The 21,601-nt window shown below is 43.7% G+C and overlaps 1 protein-coding gene across 2 annotated transcripts in view; it reads left to right on the top strand.

The window, feature by feature from the left end:
• The window catches only part of TGM1 (transglutaminase 1), a 44,819-nt gene extending 23,811 nt beyond the window's left edge, over window positions 1-21,008 (top strand). For both annotated transcript variants that reach the window (XM_042476779.1, XM_042476780.1), the window contains exons 4-15: window positions 3,588-3,839; window positions 6,482-6,600; window positions 7,589-7,696; window positions 9,038-9,212; window positions 10,750-10,888; window positions 11,422-11,525; window positions 12,055-12,143; window positions 13,600-13,753; window positions 15,977-16,258; window positions 17,198-17,358; window positions 18,602-18,738; window positions 19,230-21,008. In XM_042476779.1, coding sequence (XP_042332713.1) covers window positions 3,588-3,839; window positions 6,482-6,600; window positions 7,589-7,696; window positions 9,038-9,212; window positions 10,750-10,888; window positions 11,422-11,525; window positions 12,055-12,143; window positions 13,600-13,753; window positions 15,977-16,258; window positions 17,198-17,358; window positions 18,602-18,738; window positions 19,230-19,713 — 2,204 coding nt within the window. In that variant the 3' untranslated portion in view covers window positions 19,714-21,008. The remainder of the gene's footprint in view (window positions 1-3,587; window positions 3,840-6,481; window positions 6,601-7,588; window positions 7,697-9,037; window positions 9,213-10,749; window positions 10,889-11,421; window positions 11,526-12,054; window positions 12,144-13,599; window positions 13,754-15,976; window positions 16,259-17,197; window positions 17,359-18,601; window positions 18,739-19,229) is intronic.
• Window positions 21,009-21,601: the final 593 nt, after the last annotated feature.

Genomic DNA, 21,601 nt, shown 5'->3' with positions numbered 1-21,601 from the left:
GGGAGTCAGAAAAAAACAGCATTTGGAGTATCACAGGTTACCTACCTCGTTTTAGAAGCCTTTTTCTGCAGGGAAAATACTTCTGATTGTGCCTTTCGTAGCTGTGCTGAAGGCTAAAATCCAACATGTGCAGCTTCCTCTATCTCTGTTCCAGGAGAAACTCCATCTGTTGAATTTTTGCCCTTTTTCTAAAGGGCCAAAACAACTCCTGTTGGGGGGGGGTGACATCGTTGAGACAGAAATGGGGCAGGGAAGGGCACTGACGGCACAATACTGAAATCTTGTACCAGCCAGACCCTACAGTGTAGGAGGGAAGCAAAAAGCATCAGTATGGAGGTGCAGGGCCGCACCCCACTGGGAAACAGGTTGGTTTCCTTCCTGTCCTAACCTGCTATTGCTCAAAATGGCTAGAATGTAAGAAGGAAATTTTTTTAAAAATGTCCTATTGATATTCATTCTGAGGATCCTCTGCTCTTCTGATCCGTCTGTATATGCATGTCAGCACTCTTTTTTTATATATGCCAATACCCAGAATCCCTCAATCTCCTGGAATCTGGGAGATGTCATCCTAAAAAAGAAGAAGAAGAAGAAGAAGAAGTAAAGGGCTTTTTCCAGCTCAGAAACCAACAGCTAGCACCAACTAACAGGAGGGGTAGCACATTTTTCATTATCTCCTGCATAGTGACCATTGTAGCAGTAAGGGGCAGTTGAAATTCATGGTAAGCAGGGATGACAGTCAAGAAGCAACTGTTTGCAAGCTTGTGTCCTACCTAAATACCAAGCAAAAAAGATTGATTCCATTTCACTTAGTGCCCTGGGTTTCCTTTTAAAGTTAACATATTGTTTGCATTAATAAATGGTATGATGCACACATTTCTGTTTTTATGAAAGGCTCAAAATACAAGAATTTTTTTTCTTGGCATCTCATTCAGTCTATATAAAAGGAAAAACTTTCCAGCCCTTAAACATTTCTTATAACAAGGGACATCTACCAGTCATGTAGGCTATATTTCAGAGGAAGGAACTGGCAAAACCATCTCTGAGGAGTCCTTGTCTATGTAAACCCTATGAAATTCATGGAGTTACCATATGTTAGCAGGCAACTTGAAGGCACACGCACACATGCAGCAGTCCTATAAGGGACAAAACATCAGGCCCTCATGTAAGGGACATCCCCTATAATAAAGGACACCAGACAACCCTATTCCTGTGCCTCTCTAACAGCAAACTAGTTGTGTAAGACACCTCCCTGCCATTAAAAGATTGGTTTTTAATTGTAATGTAATGTAATTTTGCTGAGCAACACACTGCAGTTAAAAGCACAAGAGCAGGCCTTGACTTGTCTGACTATATTTCCTGAAGGTGCATGAGGAAGCCCTGCTTGCTGTGTGCCTTCAAATAATATCCGACTTACCATGACCTATCATGAGTTATTCTTGGCAAAATTTGTTTGGAGGGAGGATTGCCATTCCCTTTGCCTTCCTCTGAGGCTGAGAAAGTGTGACTTGCTGAAGGGCACCCAATGGATTTCCATGTCTGGGTGGGTTCTGAACTCTGGTCACCAGAGTCATAGTCCTGTGCTCAAACCACTACTACTGGCTCTTGATTTCAGGCCTCGCTTGATAGTTTTTAGAGAAGTCAGTTGGAAATTAGCCACAGTGAGAGGGTTCAAAGGCTTTGCCTTTGAATCCCTTTGGAGTGATTTGGGTTGAATCCATTAAAAACGGCACAAGCCCAGTCTGCCCCTGTCCTTATAGTGGCATATTTAGCCCACTGCCCAGTGACCCTCCTGTTCTTGGCCTCTCCTCCCATCCCATCCCAATAAAAAAAGTAAATCATATCAACTCCTGGCTTGCTTCAGGCCAGGCTTGATAAAGCCTCCTGTTCCTGAAGTGACCAGTAACGTCAACAAACAAGGGAAGGTCAGCCAGAAAATCTGCCCAGCCCTTGGCTTCTTTTTAATGGGAAGCCAGGATGTGAAGTTTGGGAGAGAAAGTGTTGACTGGAGAGAGCAAGAACAATTTTGCATTCTCTTGTTTGGAGAATTAGATTTTTATTCCCCTCACTGTTCAGTGTGTAAAAACATTCTGAGGGCGGTTTCTGAGCATAAGCAGAGTGTCCTTCCAAGATGCCAGAGGATGCTTCAGCCTTCGAAGAGACACACAGTCAGACCTTGTAAACTTTTCAGCTTCCTCTCACCATCAACCCATGAGATTTAGTGAGGGGTTTTTACATTAGAAATAAAATTATACATAGGGTGAAGCAAGAAGATATGCTTTTCTCTCCTTATTCATGTTACAGTACTAGAAGCCAGGGGGATCATTCACTAAAGTTGAACGGTGAAAAGTTCTGGACAGGAAAGAAAAGAGGCTCTGGTGTTGAACATACACTTCACCATCCATAGAGCCAAGGGATGAATGGAAGTGACACTTAGCAGGGAGAAAGGGAATGACACACACACACAGCAGGACGCATTTGAATGGAATGAGGACGTTGGCTAGGTTGAGATATCAAGAGCTGATCCAAGAAGGCAGGCTTGTCCGAGGAATCTGCCAGTGAAGGGATAAGGGGGGTCAAATCAGTTTAGTGGGTTGTTGTGTGCCAAGCCTTTGGGTGAGGCACATTTCTCTTGGCAGACAACTGTAACCAGGAGATGAAATATGAGAAGGCAGCTCAGCAATAAGGCAAGAAGTGGGTTAGGAGGACAAGGAGGTAAGCCTGAGACTGAGATACCACTCCTACCAATTGGGGTGAAATGTGAGGACTTCCTAACAGAGAGCCCTTTATCACCAAAGCAAAGTTCTAAGATGAGCTGATCCCAAAGGACATAAGTCTTTTTGTAACCTTCAAGACCCTCCAGATTTTCTCCTGCTGCTCCTTCCTCCCAAGCAGCTCATCTTTTAAACAAGTTTCAGGGCCTCCTGGACACTTGAAATAAATAAACACATATTTTTCAAAACTGGAAATAGACATCTGGCCCCTTCCAGTTTTTGCATTTTGGCAAACGTTACGGTCCTCAGGTTCCCAGGAGTAGAAAATGTGGTTCCCAGACTCTCTGCTGTTAACTGCCCACCGTTGGCCTATAGCAAGTTCCCAAACAATTGGGAAACCATGCAGGTAGCCAATTTATGTGATTTCCAAGATAATTTCAGTGCTCTATCATGCAGCCAGCCTGAGCAAAGCTTGGTACTCCTGCAGACTACAACTTCCCAGAGTTGCAGGAGATTCCAGGAGTTTCCGTTCAAAAGAACTTTTCCAACACCTGGATCTGAAGTTTATTTATTTATGTATGGTATTTATACCTCACTCTTCAGCCCTAAAGGCTCTCAGAGTGGCTTACAAATAGTTATTCAGATGGTCCCCCGCCCTCAGGCTTACAATCTAAAAAGACATGATACAAAAGGAGAAGAGAATGGTGGTGGGGAAGAGGATCATGTCCAGTTTCTACATTTATACCAGAAGAACCTTGAAACTAATCCTAACACAAGTTAACTCTATATAGGTCAGATATTTCATTCATTTAAAGGGATATGGAAAGAGTTCCCTTTTGTTTCTATTGTTTCCTTAACCTCCTTTCTCTCTGGCAGGTCCCAACCCACAAGTTTCCAAGGGCACCCACATTTTGGTCCCTGTGGGTAGCTCTCTGCCAGGCTTGGGCTGGTCAGCAGAGTTGAGAGACACAGACACAAACACCATGTCCCTGCGGGTATCCACCTCACCCAACGCTGTGATTGGAAAATACCAGTTCAGCGTCAAGACACGAAGCAAAGCGGGCGAGTACCAGGCACCCTTTGACCCTCGCTATGAAATCTACATCCTCTTCAACCCCTGGTGCCCCGGTGAGTACCACAACAGGAAAGCAATGTTCACTGGTAGCTTCCATATTAGAGGGGCACTAAATCTACTGTGGGTTTTAATTTGGACTTTAATGTTCCAAGGTGCTGAAGCCATAGAGGGGGTAAGGTTCAGCATCTTGGTTAGCTCCTTTCAAGTTGGACAGCCAGTTAGTTTCAGACTCAACACTGGAGCAGATTCACTGTCCCACTAACATGGAAGTCACCGTCTACTAGTGGCAACACTGAGCAGCTTAAACATGATTATTGAAGATGAAACTAATCTAATAATAATTAATATAGGGAATAAGTGGACTGGTTTTAAAAGAACAACAGCACCAACCCGAATAGCAGCAGGTTTTTTCTAAAAAAAAAAAACAACGATCTTTAATGAAAGTTCTTTTAAAACCCTACAAAAAATGGGTGTCATCTTAGACCATGCATCCCCTTTAGTCTAATTCAGGAGGAAATGCCTCTTATTGTATGGTGGGAGCACAATGTGTATCTAAGGTCCCTTTCACACTGCACAGTTAATAATACTGTGGAGTTTATCACACGGAGGCAGAAACTAGATTTAAAGTGAAAACAACCCATTTTTGTGGGTTGTTTTTCAAGTGATGTTTGGGGTTAACCCGAACAGAAAGTCACCAAAACCTGCTCCTTTTTACTTTTTGGGAACTTTCGCAAGTAAAAAGGAGTGGGTTTTGGTGACTTTCCATTTGGATTAATGCCGCATCATTTCTCCTTTACACAAACATGTCTGAAAAACAACCAGCTTTTGCGGGGCAGTTTCAGACTTTTTCAGGATTTAAGCAATGTGAAAGGGCCCTCAAAGCAAAGATGGTGAACATTTACCAATAAGTTAAACATACTTTAATTGTTTTAATGTGCAGACATGTTTATACAGTCAGCCTTCTGTACCCACATATTCTGCATCCACAGATTTAACCATCCACAGCTTGAAAACATTTACAGTATTCAAAAAATCCAGAAAGGAAACCTTGATTTTGCCATTTTATATCAGGGACACCATTTTACTACCCCATTGTATATAATGGGACTGGAGTATCCACAGATTTTAGTATCCACGGGGGTCCAGGAACCAAACTCCAACACCGAGGACCCACTATATTCAACAAGAAAGTCAGACCTAACCAGGGCCCATTGATTTCAACATGAAAGATGTATGCATGTATGCACTGTACAAGATTCCCATTGAAACCAACAGGATTGAATAGTTCACTCTGGCTACACTGTGTATTAAATGTGTGTTTGTTGGTTTTTAAGGAATAGTGTACAGAAAATTAGAAAAGAACAGTGGAAAAACTCACCCAGCCACCCACCCTGCCTTCATCCATAATTCTGTCCAAGCCAAACTCTCCTCAGGCAGAGAATTAAGATAAAGCCAACCTCCAGAGCCATTCTCTTATCAAAACTGGAGGTGAACTCTGTTTGTTCTGGATCTGGTGGCACTCCCTAGTGGTCAGAGGTTCAGCTCCTGCCCCATGATACAAACTGCAGACCCTTCTAAAAGCAGCATTCTCTGGAAAGGAAGACCATCATGTTTTCCCACTTCTTAGCGCCTGGAGGGAACCAGGAGGTGAGTCCTGGTTGCTTCGTTGTCCCACGCCCCCAAACCCAGCTTCCTTCCTGACCTCCAGCAGGGAAAGGATGCAAAAGATCAGGAGTGTTCGGGTGGGGAACGGAAACCTCTTCTCTCACGCAGAATAGGGGTGGAATAAATCACCAAAGAAAATAAATTCCTTGGCTCAGTGGGTACCCAAAAAAGTGAGTTTGAAAAGGCAAATAAACAGGCTGTGGAGAACAGCAGTTGCTAACTTGAGGTTGGACTACCACCCCCATCCTCCCCAGTCAGCCTGACTTGTGACTATGTTGTAGTCCAGCCCAAGGGAGAAAATCTGGGGATATCAATGCAAAAACCAAAGAGGGCTCCTATACCTTTAGCGTTTGTGTAGAAGAGAGAATTCCAGCAGGTGTTGTTTGTCAGGCAACCAGATAGAAAGCCACACTTGCTGAAATTGCTTCTTGAACACAACCATTACAGGGACAGAAGTCCTCTCCAGTTTTCACTCTTGCAACCTTACAAAGATGGCTTTAGGGATCACAGTGCACTAAGGATAACGGAGAGAAAGAGGAGAGAGATTAAAATGTACTCTGCTGTTGGGACACTGTCATTCTTCATTTTTGGACCGTGGTGGAAAAGAGCAGTTTGCTAAAGACATCTTTGGAAGTCTTTAAACAGAGGTTGGACAGGCATCTTTGTAGAATGCTTTAGTTTGTATATTCTTGCACAAAGAAACAGTCTTTTACATAGTCTATACCCATGGCAAATGGCTGATATCTGGAGACTGTGCTTGCAGCTTTCCAGGTGACAATGTGATAGAATGCCTATAGTATAAACCTTGTTCTGTGAGGATTCCACTAAAGAGTAGAATAGAATAGTTTTTGTTTTTAATTGAATGTGCACTATTCCCTTGTGATGGTCTGCTGCCATTATAAAGATTTATTCTATTCTATTCTATTCCATGGTAGTAGAAAAGAATTAAATACATGTCACTTGCTGAAGTTCTTGAATACTTAAGTCTTGCCCTAAAGTTCCTCTCTGTTCTTTTTTATTCCATACCCAGAGGATCCTGTTTACCTGGAAAAGAGCAGTTTGCTAGAGGAATACATACTGAATGAATCCGGACGAATCTACTATGGGACAGAAAGCCAGATTGGGGAACGAACGTGGAATTATGCTCAGGTAGGTCTTCTATGACTCTTTGTCAGGAACAGAGGAGTCGGGCTGGAAGGGGAAAGGACAAATCGAGATATTTTTCAGACTGAGTTGAAGAACAACAAGGTGCTGCCTCTCCTTCTGTGTATACTGTAAAAGCTGAGTGAAGTGGCAGTCGAATCTTTCTTCTGCACAGTCTTTCTTTGACAATTGAAAGGTATTCTCCACCTCAAGAGCTACTGTGGGGTGGTTGTTTGAGAGGTGGACTAGGCTCTCCGGGAGACCAAATTCCCACTCAGCCAGGGAAACCCTTGGGCAAGTCATCATACCCTCCAGCATTTCACAGGGGGAAAAAACAGGACATCTGTGGCCAAGCAACATCAGAATGTGGTCAAACTGACAAATACTATTAATGAGGAAATGCAAGCTCAAGGTGGCTGCAGCAGTTTGCCTTTGCCTGAACATACTGGGAAGGACAAGATTCAGCCCCTTCCTGTCCTCTCCTCTGACTGAGTTAATCCAGTCCAAGCTGCTTTTGTACTTTGAACTCAATTTCTAGCAACTGAAGTATGCTGAGGACACAGTGAAAGGAGGAGAGAAAAAAGCAGCTAAAAAGGGTTAATTGGGACTCCACTGGCCAAATCAGGACAGTTGAAGGGCATGTCCCCACTCCCTGAGCCTCAGAGGAAGGCAATGTCACACCTCCTCAGATAAATCTTGCCCAGAAAACCCTAAGATAAAGTTGCCATAAGTCAGTTGACTTGAGGGCACACAAACAACAGCAATAATTACAATTCTCCACACACCTGAAGGCAGAAGGGCACCTTATGGATGCAGGGCACACCATGAGGCCCACCGGTCTCTTCCTCTGTCCCAGCCCTGCTGCTACCTCCCAGAATCTCTTACCTGAGGTGACAGTCTCCCTTCACTGAACAGTAGGACCAGTCCTGTGTCACCATGGGGTTGAACAACTTCTTGTCTAGCTCCAGAAACATTCCTTCTCTTCTGTCTGCAGTTTGACCATGGTGTATTAGATGCCTGCCTCTACATGCTGGACCGGCGTGGAATGCCTCACGCAAGTCGAGGAGACCCCATCATGGTCTCCCGTGTTGTCTCTGCCATGGTGAGTTACAGCACAAGCACTATGTCAGTCCTTCCTCTGAGACATCCTCATCTCTTTGAGTTTACAAAACCCCATTGCTTTTTCTCTTTTTTTAAACTCATTCTCTTAATTCATTTCCTTCCTCTGTTTTTGTCCCAATCTTGGACCGAGGAAGATTGCATGTTCTTTTTTTTTTTGTCAACACATCAACCTTATGAAATAGGTTTACCCAAGAGAATAGTTGGCTTAACAACTTTGAGTTTGCTGAGGAAGATTTCAAACACAGGTCACTTTCAAACCCAGACTAAGGAGTTTATCTCACGAAGGAGATTGGGAGTTTATCCCATGCATATCCCGGAAAAACCACCAAATTATGTGAAATGATTTCACATGACCTCACACAGAACCCACCATTAAAGTGGTCACAAAAAAGCATTAATGCACATTTTTTTACTTTTGGGATTTCAGCGACAATACATCTCCATTGTCACTTTATTTGCACAATTGCATGTGATAATCATTAGCACAATTACTGGCCATTTTTACTTTATTTGCAGGATGCTTTAAATGCACTTTAATCTTTCTTTAATGCCAAAATTAGCCCCAGTGTGATAAACTCCTAAGACTATGAAGGAATCTACACTGCCATTACAATCTGAGCTAGAGACGGCATCATTGTTTGTTTGACTGCTTTTTTAATGAACTTCCTTAACCACGGTTTCCTTGAAATAAGGCCAGTGAAGTTCATTGGGACTTACTCCCAAATGATTATACATCAAATGATAGCCTTAAATCCTTTTCTTATTTGGGCAGTGTATAAATTAGCCAATATCATTTAATACATGCAGGTCTTTAAAAGAAACCTGAACTTGTACAACTGGCTCAACCAGCTTGGCTGTTTCCCATTTGCAACATGTTGGTTGTAGGGAGTTCCACAGATGGAAAGAGTGATCATCCATATAGGAACAGTACTTGGTATGTTTTCAGCCTGCCACCAGTTGATTGCAGCAACTGCCTTACTGTATTGAAGAAGAGAACATTGTCCCTGATTGGCTTCCTTATGTGCTCCCTGATATTTTTCCTTTCATGCTCACTGATAGGCTTCCTGATCTCCATCATCTATTCCAAATGCTCCATCTCTCAATGCCACGTTTCAGTAGCACTATATGGTAGTTAGTACCACTAGGATCATATGGCACGAGACAGGCATGAGTCTCATCGTATATCTCACCTCACACTTTGGAAATGAATTGTTGCTAACTTAAAGCTTTCATCATTATGGCGATTCTTCTTTCACCTCCATCTTGGAGCTAATACAACAATTGCTCATGCCATTGATTCACTTTGTCTCTCTCACTTCAGGTGAACTCTCTGGATGACAATGGGGTGCTGGTAGGGAACTGGACAGGCGACTATTCCCGTGGCACCAACCCTTCAGCGTGGGTGGGGAGCCGAGACATCCTCCTGAAGTATCACAAAACTGGCTACCCTGTTCTCTACGGACAGTGTTGGGTGTTTGCTGGAGTTGTGACCACAGGTAGCCACAATTCAGGGAGAGGGGGAAGAGGGATGGAGTGGGCTGTGAGGAAGGGAGGAGTAGAATGGAAAGACTGAAGACAAGCAGCTAGAGGGAGGAAGACATTTTATGTCATATTGTTGATATGTGCTGTCACATAGGTATCAACTTAAGGGGACCTCCAAGAGCCCCAATCATCAACAGCCTTGATTCTGTCTTGCAACCTCCCAACCATATGCTGCCTTTATTGTGTACTGTATTATGTGTATTGTGCAGCTTCAGACTTTCCTTTCACTTTTCACCATTTGCAGCTGAACATCCTTACAGATTAAATCTATTTGCATCATTAGATGCAGCGCTATTTGTCTGTTCCAGTATCTGGCCAAGTTGCCTTCTGACCTGGGGGTCTCACAGCGGTGTAGCTATGGGAAAGGGGACAAAATGAGGGCACATGCCCCAAATTAGAATTCTGCCTCCCAACAAAAAATTTCTTCAGTCCCCAAATTGTTAAGCATTGCACAGTAAGACACTGAAGGTTGTTCACCCCTATAATTCTTTTATTTGCTGGTTTCATATTCCTTTTGTATCTGACCTTTTCCTTTGAATGCCTGAGCTGTATTTCTAATTGCTCAACTGATGTTTTAAGATACTGCAATGCTAGAAATTTGGGAACAGAAGGAAAATTTCATGAGGTGGTAGATTTCTTGTTTGGAGGAGCAATGTTTCATTTTGTCCCCTGTAGTTGTATCTCTGCGCTCACCATGTTAAGGTGTGCATCTGAGAGAGGGCTATGCCATCTACACACTTATTGTGGAGAGTCACCATAGTATAGCAGCTTGAATACTGGACTACAGCTCTGAAAGACCAGAGTTCGAATCCTTGCTCAGCAATAGGAACCCATTTGGTGACTCTGATCAAGTCACTCTCTCGTAACCTCAGAGGAACGCAATGGGAAACTTAGTCTGAATAAATCTTACCAAGAAATCACCATTTGGCACACACAGTTCTGTTCCAGTATAGACAGCCATGCCTTCCAACAATCTTGATTTGGCAGAGACAATCCAGATTAATCCTCTCTAGTTCTCACTTTTTCATTTGCTTTTAAAATGTCCCAGTTTGCCTCTCCACCTCTCAATTGCTGCAGCTGAATTCAAAGTGCAAAAATAGTTTGCACCCAATTAACTCACCAGAAGGAAAAAGAGAAGAAGAGGCAGAATCTTGCCCTTCCCAGTAGGCTCTGGCAGAAGCAAACTGCTGCAGCTTCTCCTAGCTTGTCTGTTCTTCCTCATTTATAACTTTTGCCATCGTAACAACACACTATTGTTGCTTTGCCACCCATATTCCATTTCTCATCTGTCAAATATTGGAAGGAATGTATTGCTCACCTATCTATCTGCCTGTTAAATGCATGTCTTTGCCCTTGGCTGAGTTGAACATGCCATATGTATATTTCCCAAACTGGTATGAGACTGGAAGGAACTGCAGATTTTTATAGGAAGGTACAACAGAAAATGAGTATCTCTTTATTGAGGTTCTCCTGTCTGTTCCTCTTTCCCAGTGCTGCGTTGCATGGGCATTGCTACACGGACAGTCACCAACTACAACTCGGCGCATGACACAGACGTCAGCCTCACTATGGACATATACTTTGATGAGAACATGAAGCCGCTGGAGCACCTCAATGCTGACTCTGTCTGGTGAGGAAACATGGTTCTAAATCCAGTTATTGATCCTTACTAGAATAGACCCACTGAATCAATGGAGATTTGGTACATCAACACTCATATGGGTTTCATTTATTCAATGGGTTTACTCTAGTTAGGACTACACAATGGTACCTTTCCAGCACTAAGTGAAAACATGACTTTTAAGCTAAAGCCTTTCAGGTCTTTTTTTAAAATCCAAATCTACATATAGGCAGAGTTTTCAGTTCTTTAAAACTGCTTTAACTGGTTTTCAGTAGTCCTGTTTTAACTTGTTAAATTGTTTTTTTTTTTTTTTTTTTGTCTGTTCAAATTATTTTTTACTGTTTTAAATTGATTAAATTGGGTGGATTGTATGCTGCCTTTGAGATTTTCAGATATTGGAGTGTGTTGGTATTTTAATAAAATAAATTTTAAAAATGATTGGATTTAAGCCAATATCTCCCTTTTCCTAGCAAGGGGCGCTGCATAATGGCAAGGTGGCTGCCATCTAACCCAAAATCCATTCTTTCCTTGTCCTGACACAGGAATTTCCATGTTTGGAATGACTGCTGGATGAAGCGGCCTGATCTTCCTTCAGGATTTGATGGCTGGCAGGTGGTTGATGCCACTCCTCAAGAGTCTAGTAGTGGTAAGTCAAGGAGGGGTGTCCTATTCATCATTCAAGACTAAGGACATGGAGGGTGACATAAGAGACTCCTTGGTTCTCAGATTAGATAGTGGGCTCAAGATACTGTGGCATCTTCCACATTAAGCAGTGGTTCTTGGCCTTTGTCATCCAGATATTTGGGGACTTGACTTCCAGAAGCCTCAGCTAGCATAGATGTTTATCACACTATACTCTTAAAGTGCTACTATTCCACTTTGACTCCTCTAGCTGCCTTCTGTTGCATTCTGGGATTTGCAGTTTTAAGGAGGGGTATTTAGAATTCTCAGGCAGAGAACTTCTACAAGTGAAGCTACAATGTCCTTTTCCTTTGCCACAAAAGTGGTCCTTGTCCCTGAATTCCAATGTCATGATGAAGGTGAAATAGGTACTTAATGTACTCTGCTTCAAGGAGTGCCTTGGATTAACACATTTATCATTCTGCAAAGGGGCTTACAGAATCTGACCTACGGTCTTTCTCTCTTCTGCCTTCCTTCCTTTCTTTCCCCAACAGGTATCTTCTGTTGTGGTCCCTGCTCTGTCGAGGCAATCAAGAACGGACTGGTCTACATGAAATATGATGCCTCCTTCTGCTTTGCTGAGGTACAACCGCATGGTTTTGTGTCTGTTAAATATTACCAAAATAACCCTTCTTTTCAGAGTTTAGAAATGATGTGTCTCAAGTAACAATAATTGTGGCACAAGTTACTTTTTCTAGTAATGAAGGCATATAGCAGAATCAGACTTCAAAAATATCTGATAAGTAGGACGTGGAGGAGTTTTCTTAAACTATGCCAGGAGTATGAATCCTCCTGATGTTGCTGAACTGCAAGTCCCAGCAGTCCTAGCCAGCATAGCCAGTAGTGTGAGATGATGGGAGCTGGAGTCCAACATTTGGAGGGCCACCAAATTCCCACTCCTGTTGTATACCATTCTCCTATCAATGTGTTCCCTTAATTATCCCTCCAAAGGTAACAAAAAATGAAATAAACAACCCATCTAGTAGTGCAGTGAGTTATTTTTATAATACTGTAATGAGTGGCAACAGCAAATGACTTCACAAACATGATAGTAAATAACAGGGACAAATTCCTTTTTAAAATAACTTTACAAGCTCTGCTATCTACTCTTACCTAGGTGACTTATCTGTGCCTCAGGCTCACGGTGCATCTGCACTACACTGTTGTCACAGTTTAATAACACTTTAACTGCCAGGGTTTCAACCTAGGGAATGCTGGCATTTATTGTTTGGTGAGGGACTTAGAACTCTGGGTTAAAGATCTGTAGTAGCAGAGTGCTACTCAGATTGATGGCCCTTGGACCACTGCTGGTCCCTGAGCCATTGGCTTCTAGACTCTGGCAAGTTTCCAGGAAAGAAAGAAATTATTGTAGCTAGTGGACACAAATATGGTGCTGGTCCCTGGCACATTAGGGTGGAAGAATGACATTTCCCCACACCAGATAGCTTGAGATGCACAGGACTCACATGCTCTCACATCGAAATCTAACTGCCACACTAGACTGCAAACCCCAGGACTTCCTTGGACAGAGCTGTGTCTGTTGAAGCAATATCATGCAGCTGTAACTCTGCCATGTAGATCTCCTCTCTTCAGGACCCAGGACAGTTCTTGTGGGAAGCAGAGACATTGTCCCAACCATAGACAAATGCTAGGACCATCTGCTGCCTTACAGTCCTCAGTGGCACTTCTGGTGTCAAACTGAACATGGAGTCAAGCCAAGCTACCAGAGGATGGCATTATGCCTCTTGTCACTCTACTGAATCATGATCAACTGTGGCATTTCCATTTTCCCCAACTGCCAACCATCTCAAATTTAGGTGGCTCATCTTCCTAAGTCATAGATTCTTCAATGGGACAATGAATCTGTTCCTGAGTTTAGTTCAAAGTTTGGAGGAGCCATCAGAGGTGCTGACCCTATTTTGGGAATAGTTTAGACAAAACTCTGAAGCAGATTCACTGCTTCAATGCCACAAGAGCCATAAGTTATCTCTAAAGAAAATACAGTGTGCAAAAGCAGGACTGATGGTTTCTTTCTATAGGTGAACAGCGACAAGGTGTACTGGCAGCGCCAGTCTGATGGGACTTTCAAAATAGTCTATGTGGAGGAGAAAGCCATCGGCCACTTAATCAGCACCAAAGCTGTGGGCTCCCACCAGCGTCAGGACATCACTGACCTTTACAAACACCCTGAAGGTACAGTATTGAGTGAAGAAGCAGCTGGGCAGAATGAGCAGAGAAGACTTGGGATCCCTCCTTCTTTTTCAAGAGTGGATTCCCTCAGTTCTGCTCCATTATAATTTCAGAGTTGTGCCATTCGTAGAATCACAAAATCATAGGTTTGGAGGGGAACCCAAGGAACATCTAGCCTAACCCTATGGCATTTAAGCTGGAATCCAGAGCCACAGCATCTCTGACATTATAGCTTTAGTTCTGCTCTCTTTTGAATTCTTATTTTTGAAATGGTGATTCATGATGTAGGACAGGAGACATCACAATACATCTAAGGCTAAATCTCCCACCTTTTGCGGTCCTGTAGGATGAGATTATTTTTTAATGGAGCAGCAGAATTCAAAAAGCACCATTTAACATTTTTAATGCAGTTGCTTAAAGATTGAATTTTAAAAATAGGGTTAGAAATCAGTTTGAGGTGCTTTTAGCAAAATGACTGAAAGTACATGTTTACTTGTTTTCACAAAACACTTCTTATCTTCTTCTCAAATTTTTGGAATTCCAGGAATTGATTATTTTTCAGGAAAATAGCCCTTCAAGGCTAGGCTAGGCTAGCTTCCTGCCCAAGATAGGTATCAGATGGCCACCTTTGCCAAGGTCAATAGTGCTCAAGGGCAGTCAAGTTATTTTGGCACCTGAAACAGAACATCCCAGAGTGCTCTCCCTAGCAGTGAAAATTGTTGTTACCTGCCTTCAAGTCATTTCTGACTTATGGTAATCCTAAGGCAAACCTATCATAGGGTTTTCTGGGTCTGAGAGTGTGTAACGTGCTGAAAGTTAGCTAGTGGGTTTCCTTGGATGAGCAGGGGATCAAACCCTGATCTCCAGAGTTGTAGCCCAATGCTCAAATAATATACCAGCACTTAAAATAAAGTTATAAAGATAAACAACCTTTTTTTTTTACCAAGTCTGCATATTTTCTGCTGGCAGAGCTGGTTAATAGGATCAGCTTTGTGAGATTCTGGACCCGAGTCCATGATAAAGAAATCCCACAAGCATCTCAACTCTTCATGGAATTACGGTGGGACCTTATTATCCACTGGAGTTTGGTTCCAGGACCCCCGTGGAAAGTCCCATTAAATATAATGGCAGAGTAAAATGGTGTCCCTTATATAAAATGGAAACTTGAGTATTACTATTAGGAATTTATACTTTTTAAAATATTTTCAAGCCGTGGATGTTTGAATCCGTGGTTAAAAAATCCATGGATAAGGAGGTCTGACTGTATATAATTGTGAAGTTGGAAAGGATTCCTTCTTGCCAGTGCAGAAATATGCAGCTAAAGCATCTCTGTCAGGCATCCCTTTCATCTCTTTTAAAAACATCCAATGGACAAAAGACTATTGTCTTCCAAAGTGGTCTGTATTCCATTATCAAACAGTTTGTAGCAAGTGGAACTATTTCTCAATGTTCAGTTGGGTTTTTTCTTGTTATTTAGATGCTTTGCTTTGTGTCCCATTCCTAGATCAGGGAGTGGAACAATCATGGTCTCCAAATGGACTAATGCAGCCTCCCCCAGAGCCCCACAGTTGTTCAACCATTCTCTATTTGGCAGGGACAATTCCAATTAACGCTCTACCCTCCCACTTTTCCGACTGCTTTTCAGATATCCCAATTTCTCTCTCCACCTTTCCCCCTTTGCCCTCAGCTTATTTCATTTGCTTCAAACTGAGTTCAAATTGCAAAAGTAGTATGTACTCAATTAACCCAGCATCAAAGAAAGGGGAGGAAAGGAGAAGAACAGGCTGAATCTTGCCCTTCCTGGTAGGGACAGGGCAAAACAAACTCCTAACTTGTGTATTTTCCCTCATTAATAACTTTTGCCATCTTGACCAGACTCTGAGGTTGATTGACCACATGTGTCCCAGTTTTCATCCGTGAAACGGGGGGGGGGGGGTATGCTAAATGATGAGAAAACCAGTTTTTACTCTCATCCACAAAATAGTTTTTCGGATGTCTACAGTTGTCTGCCACCTTGCCTCCCAAAACTAAACATAACCAATGCCCTCAACCATTTCCCCTAGGGTTTGGTTCCCAGAACATTTACCCTCTTGGTTGTCCTCCTCTGAACACTTTACAGCTTGTCAATATCCTTATTAAATTTCTTACACACCTGTTATGTTTTGGATCATCACTGTAAGCCTAAGCAAGCAAGTTCTCCCTATAACCCTTGGGTCCTTCCACCAGGGTCTGAAGAAGAGCGCAAAGCAGTGGAAACAGCTGCCAAACATGGCACCAAGGCCCACATCTACACCAACAAGGAATGGGGAGAGGATATCTCAGTGACCGTAGACACACAAGAGGCCTACACAGGCCAGGACATTTCCTTGCGGGTCAACCTGAAGAACCGAAGCTCCATGCCTCGCAACGTCTCCCTCAACCTCTTTGTGTCCGTCATGTACTACACGGGAGTAACAGGCAGCCGGTTCAAGGAAGAACACCGGCAAGTCCAGGTGCCGGCAGGCGGAGGTATGGCTTTATAAACACTTGTGGCCACAGTTGCCAAGACAGAAGCATCCTGTGCCCTGAGATGTCAAGTCAAAGACCTGAAACTTAGGAATGACCATCCCACTCGTGATGGTCATTATTTCCCTGTGCTGACCACTTTCTCTCCATGGCCTCTGGTACCAGCTGTGATTTGAATTTTTTTTTGCAGGGGGAGTGCCTAGGCAAACCCGCTAGAGAGAGGGCAGACCCTTCTAGTATCCTATAACCATGGGTCATGGTAGCAAATAGAGAGTTTTTAAATTCCGTCTGCATCTCTGTGTGAACCTTATGATATGCCTCCATGTGGCAGGAAATTGGCAGCATATTTATGGCTTTCCAGCTACCTACAGGGCTGTTCCAAACCATTTACTTGCCCAAGGACAAGGTGGCATCATCCCTCTTATTCTATAGAAAGAAGCTGACTGGACTCCCAGTCTTTGGCACTGGCAATGGGACGCTGTCCTTCTGCACCAGTGAGGGCAAGCCAAACCAATGGGGAGAACACAGCTCTCTTCCCCAACCAAGAACAGCTGGGTAGCTCAGGAGGTAGCCAGAGACTGTCATTGCCATTCACCTCATTTTCTTCCTGACAAATGAGGCAACCAATTTCCTTTTAAAGAAAAAAACCATATTTTTAACACAAGTATCCATAAAAAAAAAGATGGGAGTTTTCAGAGAACTATGCTACCTCACAGACTTGTTGGGATAACATGTTTGAAGAACCATGTATGCTAATTTTGATCTGATATGTGAGACTGGTTGTGACCCTGGGTGGATCATTTATTTATTTGTTTATTCTTAGTGTTATTAATTTTATTTATAGCCTGCCTTTTCCCCAAAAGTAGGATTGTTTATAGCTATATATAGCTATAGATCATGGTACACTTTAGATTAACCCCATTCTGCTTTCCCTTCTTCCAGCCCAAGCTGTTCCGATGGTGGTCTCCTACCCAGAGTACAAGCCTCACCTGGTTGACCAGGGAGCTATGAAGCTGAGCATCTCTGGAAAAGTGACAGAGACTGGACAAGTCATCGCTAAAGAGCACACCTTCCGCCTCCGCACACCAGACCTCACTCTCACGGTATGGCATGAACACCAGGATTTCAGAGCCAGACCTAGCAAATAAGGTGCCCTTTGAACATGGAGGCTGTAAAAACACTAAACTGTCCAGTGGATCAGACCTTCTCCATTCAATACTCCAGTTCACTCCTTACTTTTTCTTGAATGGGGACCCTTAATTAATGAACAGTTACAGAGAGAAGCGAACTTGTTCAGTGCTAAAAAAATGGCTATCTTTATGTCATTTCCCAGAATATCTCTTTCCATCTCCAAAGGAGACAGCTTCTTCTCCAGAAACCAGAGGAGATGGGAACTCTGTTTTCCCATAGCTCTGTTTTCTCCCTCAACCTCTTTGTGTCCGTCATGTACTACACGGGAGTAACAGGCAGCCGGTTCAAGGAAGAACACCAAACACTACTGTTACTGTGTGAAAGGAGGAAGGAAGTGTGTACTACTATCACATGAGAGGTGTATGTGTATGTGTTTCTCTTTCATTCTGCACAGTTATAGCACTTTGCAACCAGTGTAATTGCCATGTGTAATTCTATCCTGTGGAATCCTGGGATTTGTAGGTTGATGAGACACTAGAGCTCTCTGGAAGAGAATTCTAAATATCTCATAAAAGTGTATAATTGTGTGTCATGAAAGAGATCAAAGGAAGTGTGCATACCCTCCAACTGTCCCAGTTTGCATGGGATAGTTTGGATTAATTCTCTGTCTCTCTACTTTTTCAGCTGCTTTTAAAATGCTGCAGTTTATTTTTCTTCCTTCTACTTTCCCTTTTCCACTTTTCCCCTTTCCAGCTTACTCCAATAGCTATAAACTGAGTTCAAAGTCCAAAAGTAATTTGCAATCAATTAACTCAGTGGAGGGGAGGAAAGGAGAGGACAGAATCTTGCCCTCCCCAGGAGGCTGAGACAAAAGCAAACTACTGCAGCCTCTCGTACCTTGTTTGTTCTTCCTTGTTAACGACAATCTGCCATTTTGAGCATGCTCTGATGTTGCCTGGCCACACATGTCCAGTTTTCGCCTGTGAAACGTTGGAAAGTAGGAGTATGTGTAAGAGAGAGTCTGTTTGTCTGTGTGAATAATTCTGAAGTGAGCCATGCCTTCTTCACCAAACCCTGCTGGACATCCCTGTCAATATCTTTGCTCATGGAAACACAGCTCAGGTTGCCTTTGTAATTGCCTGACACCCTACTGCTCTTGAGTTCTTTGGGTGCTCATGCCTCACTTCCTTTCTGTCTGGCTTTCTCCCTCTTCAGCTTCTGGGCCCAGCTATCGTTGGACAGGAAACCCAAGTCCAGATCGTCTTCAAGAACCCGCTGTCTGTGACGCTGACCAACGCCATCTTCCACATGGAGGGATCAGGCCTCTCCACTCCCAACACGATGACAGTGGGGTAAGTTATTCTCTTTGACCCCTTGCCCATCACAAGGCTCATCTGTATTCTTTCCTTCCTTAAGCCTCCCTGCTTCCCATCACAACCACACTATTTTGGGCAGAAGCCCCTCGAAATCTTGTATTCAGCTCTTCCCTCCCACTCCTGTACCCAAAGGATGAGCTACTGGGAATTTATTGGCTGCTTAGGAAGCAGGGTGCATCACTAAGAGGTGCAGGATGTGCTGACCACACCAGGTGACACCTTAGATGGAGTTCCCTTTCATGGCTGCTGGCTCTGCTAGCCGGTTGGGAAAGCATATCTCCTCCCTTGGCTTTCTGACCAGAAGATCTGCCAGACTCAGAAAAGGCTGTTGAAGAGAAGAGTATGTTAGAGAAGAGGTTAACATCATGCTTTTTTAACATCTCCGTCCCCCATTCTCTTGCCCTTTCCATGCGTTTGGACTCTGAAAGCACAAGTCAAGAATGCTGACTCTGTCCTTGCTCTTTCAGGAATATTGGCCCTCACCAGACCGTGACGCTGCGACAGAACTTCACTCCTCTGCGTGCCGGACAGCGCCAACTGGTTGCCAGCTTGGACAGCCCACAACTCTCCCAGGTCCATGGGGTGCTGACACTCAACGTCCTGCAGTCTCCTCCTCCAGGTCCGTCAGCCTCCCCAGCACCTAATCGAAGTTCTCCTGCCCGACGCCGAGGTTCGCCTGCCCCTGCCAACAATTCACCTGCCCCTGCCAGGGCTTCGCCCGCCACTACAAGGGCTTCGCCTGCCCCGACCCGAGCATCTCCGGCCCTCACCCGGGCTTCTCCTGCCAGGCAGCCCGCTGTCCACAGCAACCCTGCCAACTCCCACGGTTCTCCTGCACGCCAGCCGGATCTCCGGGGTTCCCCCTCACGCCAGCCGGACCCCCGAGGAGCCCCCAATGCTCATGGGTCACCTGCCGCTCGGAGAGCGGGCCGGACAGGGCGACCAGTCTGAGCCAGTTCTTCATTACCATGTACTGTGTCATTAACATGATGCCAGCAAAAAGGGGTCTGGGGTGAGCAGCAAAATGGAGGGGTCAGGAAGAGGCCTGTGTGTGAAGACACTGACCCACAGCAGTAATAATAGGAAGCAGAAAACCATAAGATTATTGGGACTCTCCGTCCGTGAAGGCCATCCCACCATCTTGGTCAGTTCATATGTTCTCTGCCTTCTTCCATTATCTCTGCTCTTCTTGCCGTACAATTTTTGTGCATTCCTCCTCTGCTTCGCCCTTTTTCCTCTTTATATTTTATCTACTCCAGCTTCCCTGCATGATTTCAATTCTCTGCACCCATCCCTTTTTCAAACTGGCCCATCCTCTCTTGGGCCATTTTTCTGTCCACATGCAAATCATTCTGTTTTTTGCACGCTTCCTTCATTCTCCACCTCCTCTGCACCATTTGCCCCACGTTGTCACGATTTTGTTTCTGCACTGGTAAAGGTTATAGCCCTGCTGTTGCCATCCTACAATGCTCACGCCTTCACACCATCCCAAAAAAAGGGCGATGCAAATTGTCCTGTTTTCTTCACTGTGATATTAACTATACACTGAACCTCACTGGAGCATTTTTGCCTCACCAATGGTAAAGGAAAGCAGCAACCTCCTTAGGAAGAGGTTGTAGTTTTGCTTTATTATTATTATTAAAATCTAGAGACTTTAAAACTTTTCCTAATCTCAAAGGGGACCTTTCGCACTGCCACACTGTAACATTATGGTTCCAGCTTAATTGCTATGGGTCCCTCCAATACAGTCCTGGGATGTGCAGTTTGAAGGAGAGACTTTTAGTGCCTCACCAACTGCAAAACCCCAGCATTCCCTATGATGCATGCAGCCATCATTGCAGTTAAACTGGAACCCTAGCGCTATAATTGAGTAGTGTAAAAAGGCCTAAACTAGTATTGAGACTTTGCCATTTTTATCACTATGTATTTATGCTGGAATTATCACTGCTTCACATGTTCTGCAGCACTAGAAAATGCGCCCCACGCTCCTTTGACTAGCACTGAAGCTGAACAGTTGGTTTTAAAATAGCAGTCGGTTTTAAAGAAACAACAGCCATGGACCAAATTTGAGCCAAAGAGGGGTGTCTGGGGAGGGCATCTTCATAGCCAGCCGGAGGAAAGGGGACACGCTGCTTTTTAAATGTTGTGGAATTATGAACAAAAGCCAAATAACTTCTGTGATTTTATTTTATTTTTCTTGCACTAATGTAAGTATTTATTTGGAAATAAAATGTTTTTAACTCAAAGCTCGCATTGCGGTTTTATTTTCTTGCAAGAAGATGGAACTCTATAAATGGAGGGGAGAGCTGAGATATCGCTTCTTATCACAACGCGGACTGTAGGTCAGATCCTGAATCTGTGTCGAAAGATGGTTATCCTTGGCAAAAGAGGCTCCTTCCGCTCCTGAACAGAACAACCCATAAGTCTGAACCAAGAGCCAAGAAGAACCGCTTTTATTACAAACTAGAAATTCCTAAATTCACATTGTGACAATACAGAAGGCTGTAAACCCACATTTACAGGAAAGAGGCTCTCATGACTTCATTAAGTGAGAAGTATCAGTTCAGAAATAGTTTTAACAACCAACAATAAATAGAGCATTCAATGTGAAGCCTTCATTTCATCAGCACTGATTAGTCCCTGGCCCCAGACACACTGCAGAAATAATCCAGTTTGAGACCGCTTTAACTGTCCTGGCTCAGTGCTAGAGAATTCTGGGAACTGTAGTTTTGTGAGACTTTCAGCCGCTTCTGTCAGAGAGAGCTCTGGTGCAACAATAAACTAAAATTCCCAGGATTCTCTAGCACTGAGCCAGGGAAGTTAAAGCCGTCTCAAACTG

The sequence above is a fragment of the Sceloporus undulatus genome, chromosome 6 (genome assembly GCF_019175285.1).
Source record: "Sceloporus undulatus isolate JIND9_A2432 ecotype Alabama chromosome 6, SceUnd_v1.1, whole genome shotgun sequence".
Classification (NCBI taxonomy): domain Eukaryota; kingdom Metazoa; phylum Chordata; class Lepidosauria; order Squamata; family Phrynosomatidae; genus Sceloporus; species Sceloporus undulatus.
The sequence above is the reverse complement of the archived record's forward strand: the minus strand, read 5'-3'. Positions and strand labels throughout refer to the sequence as shown.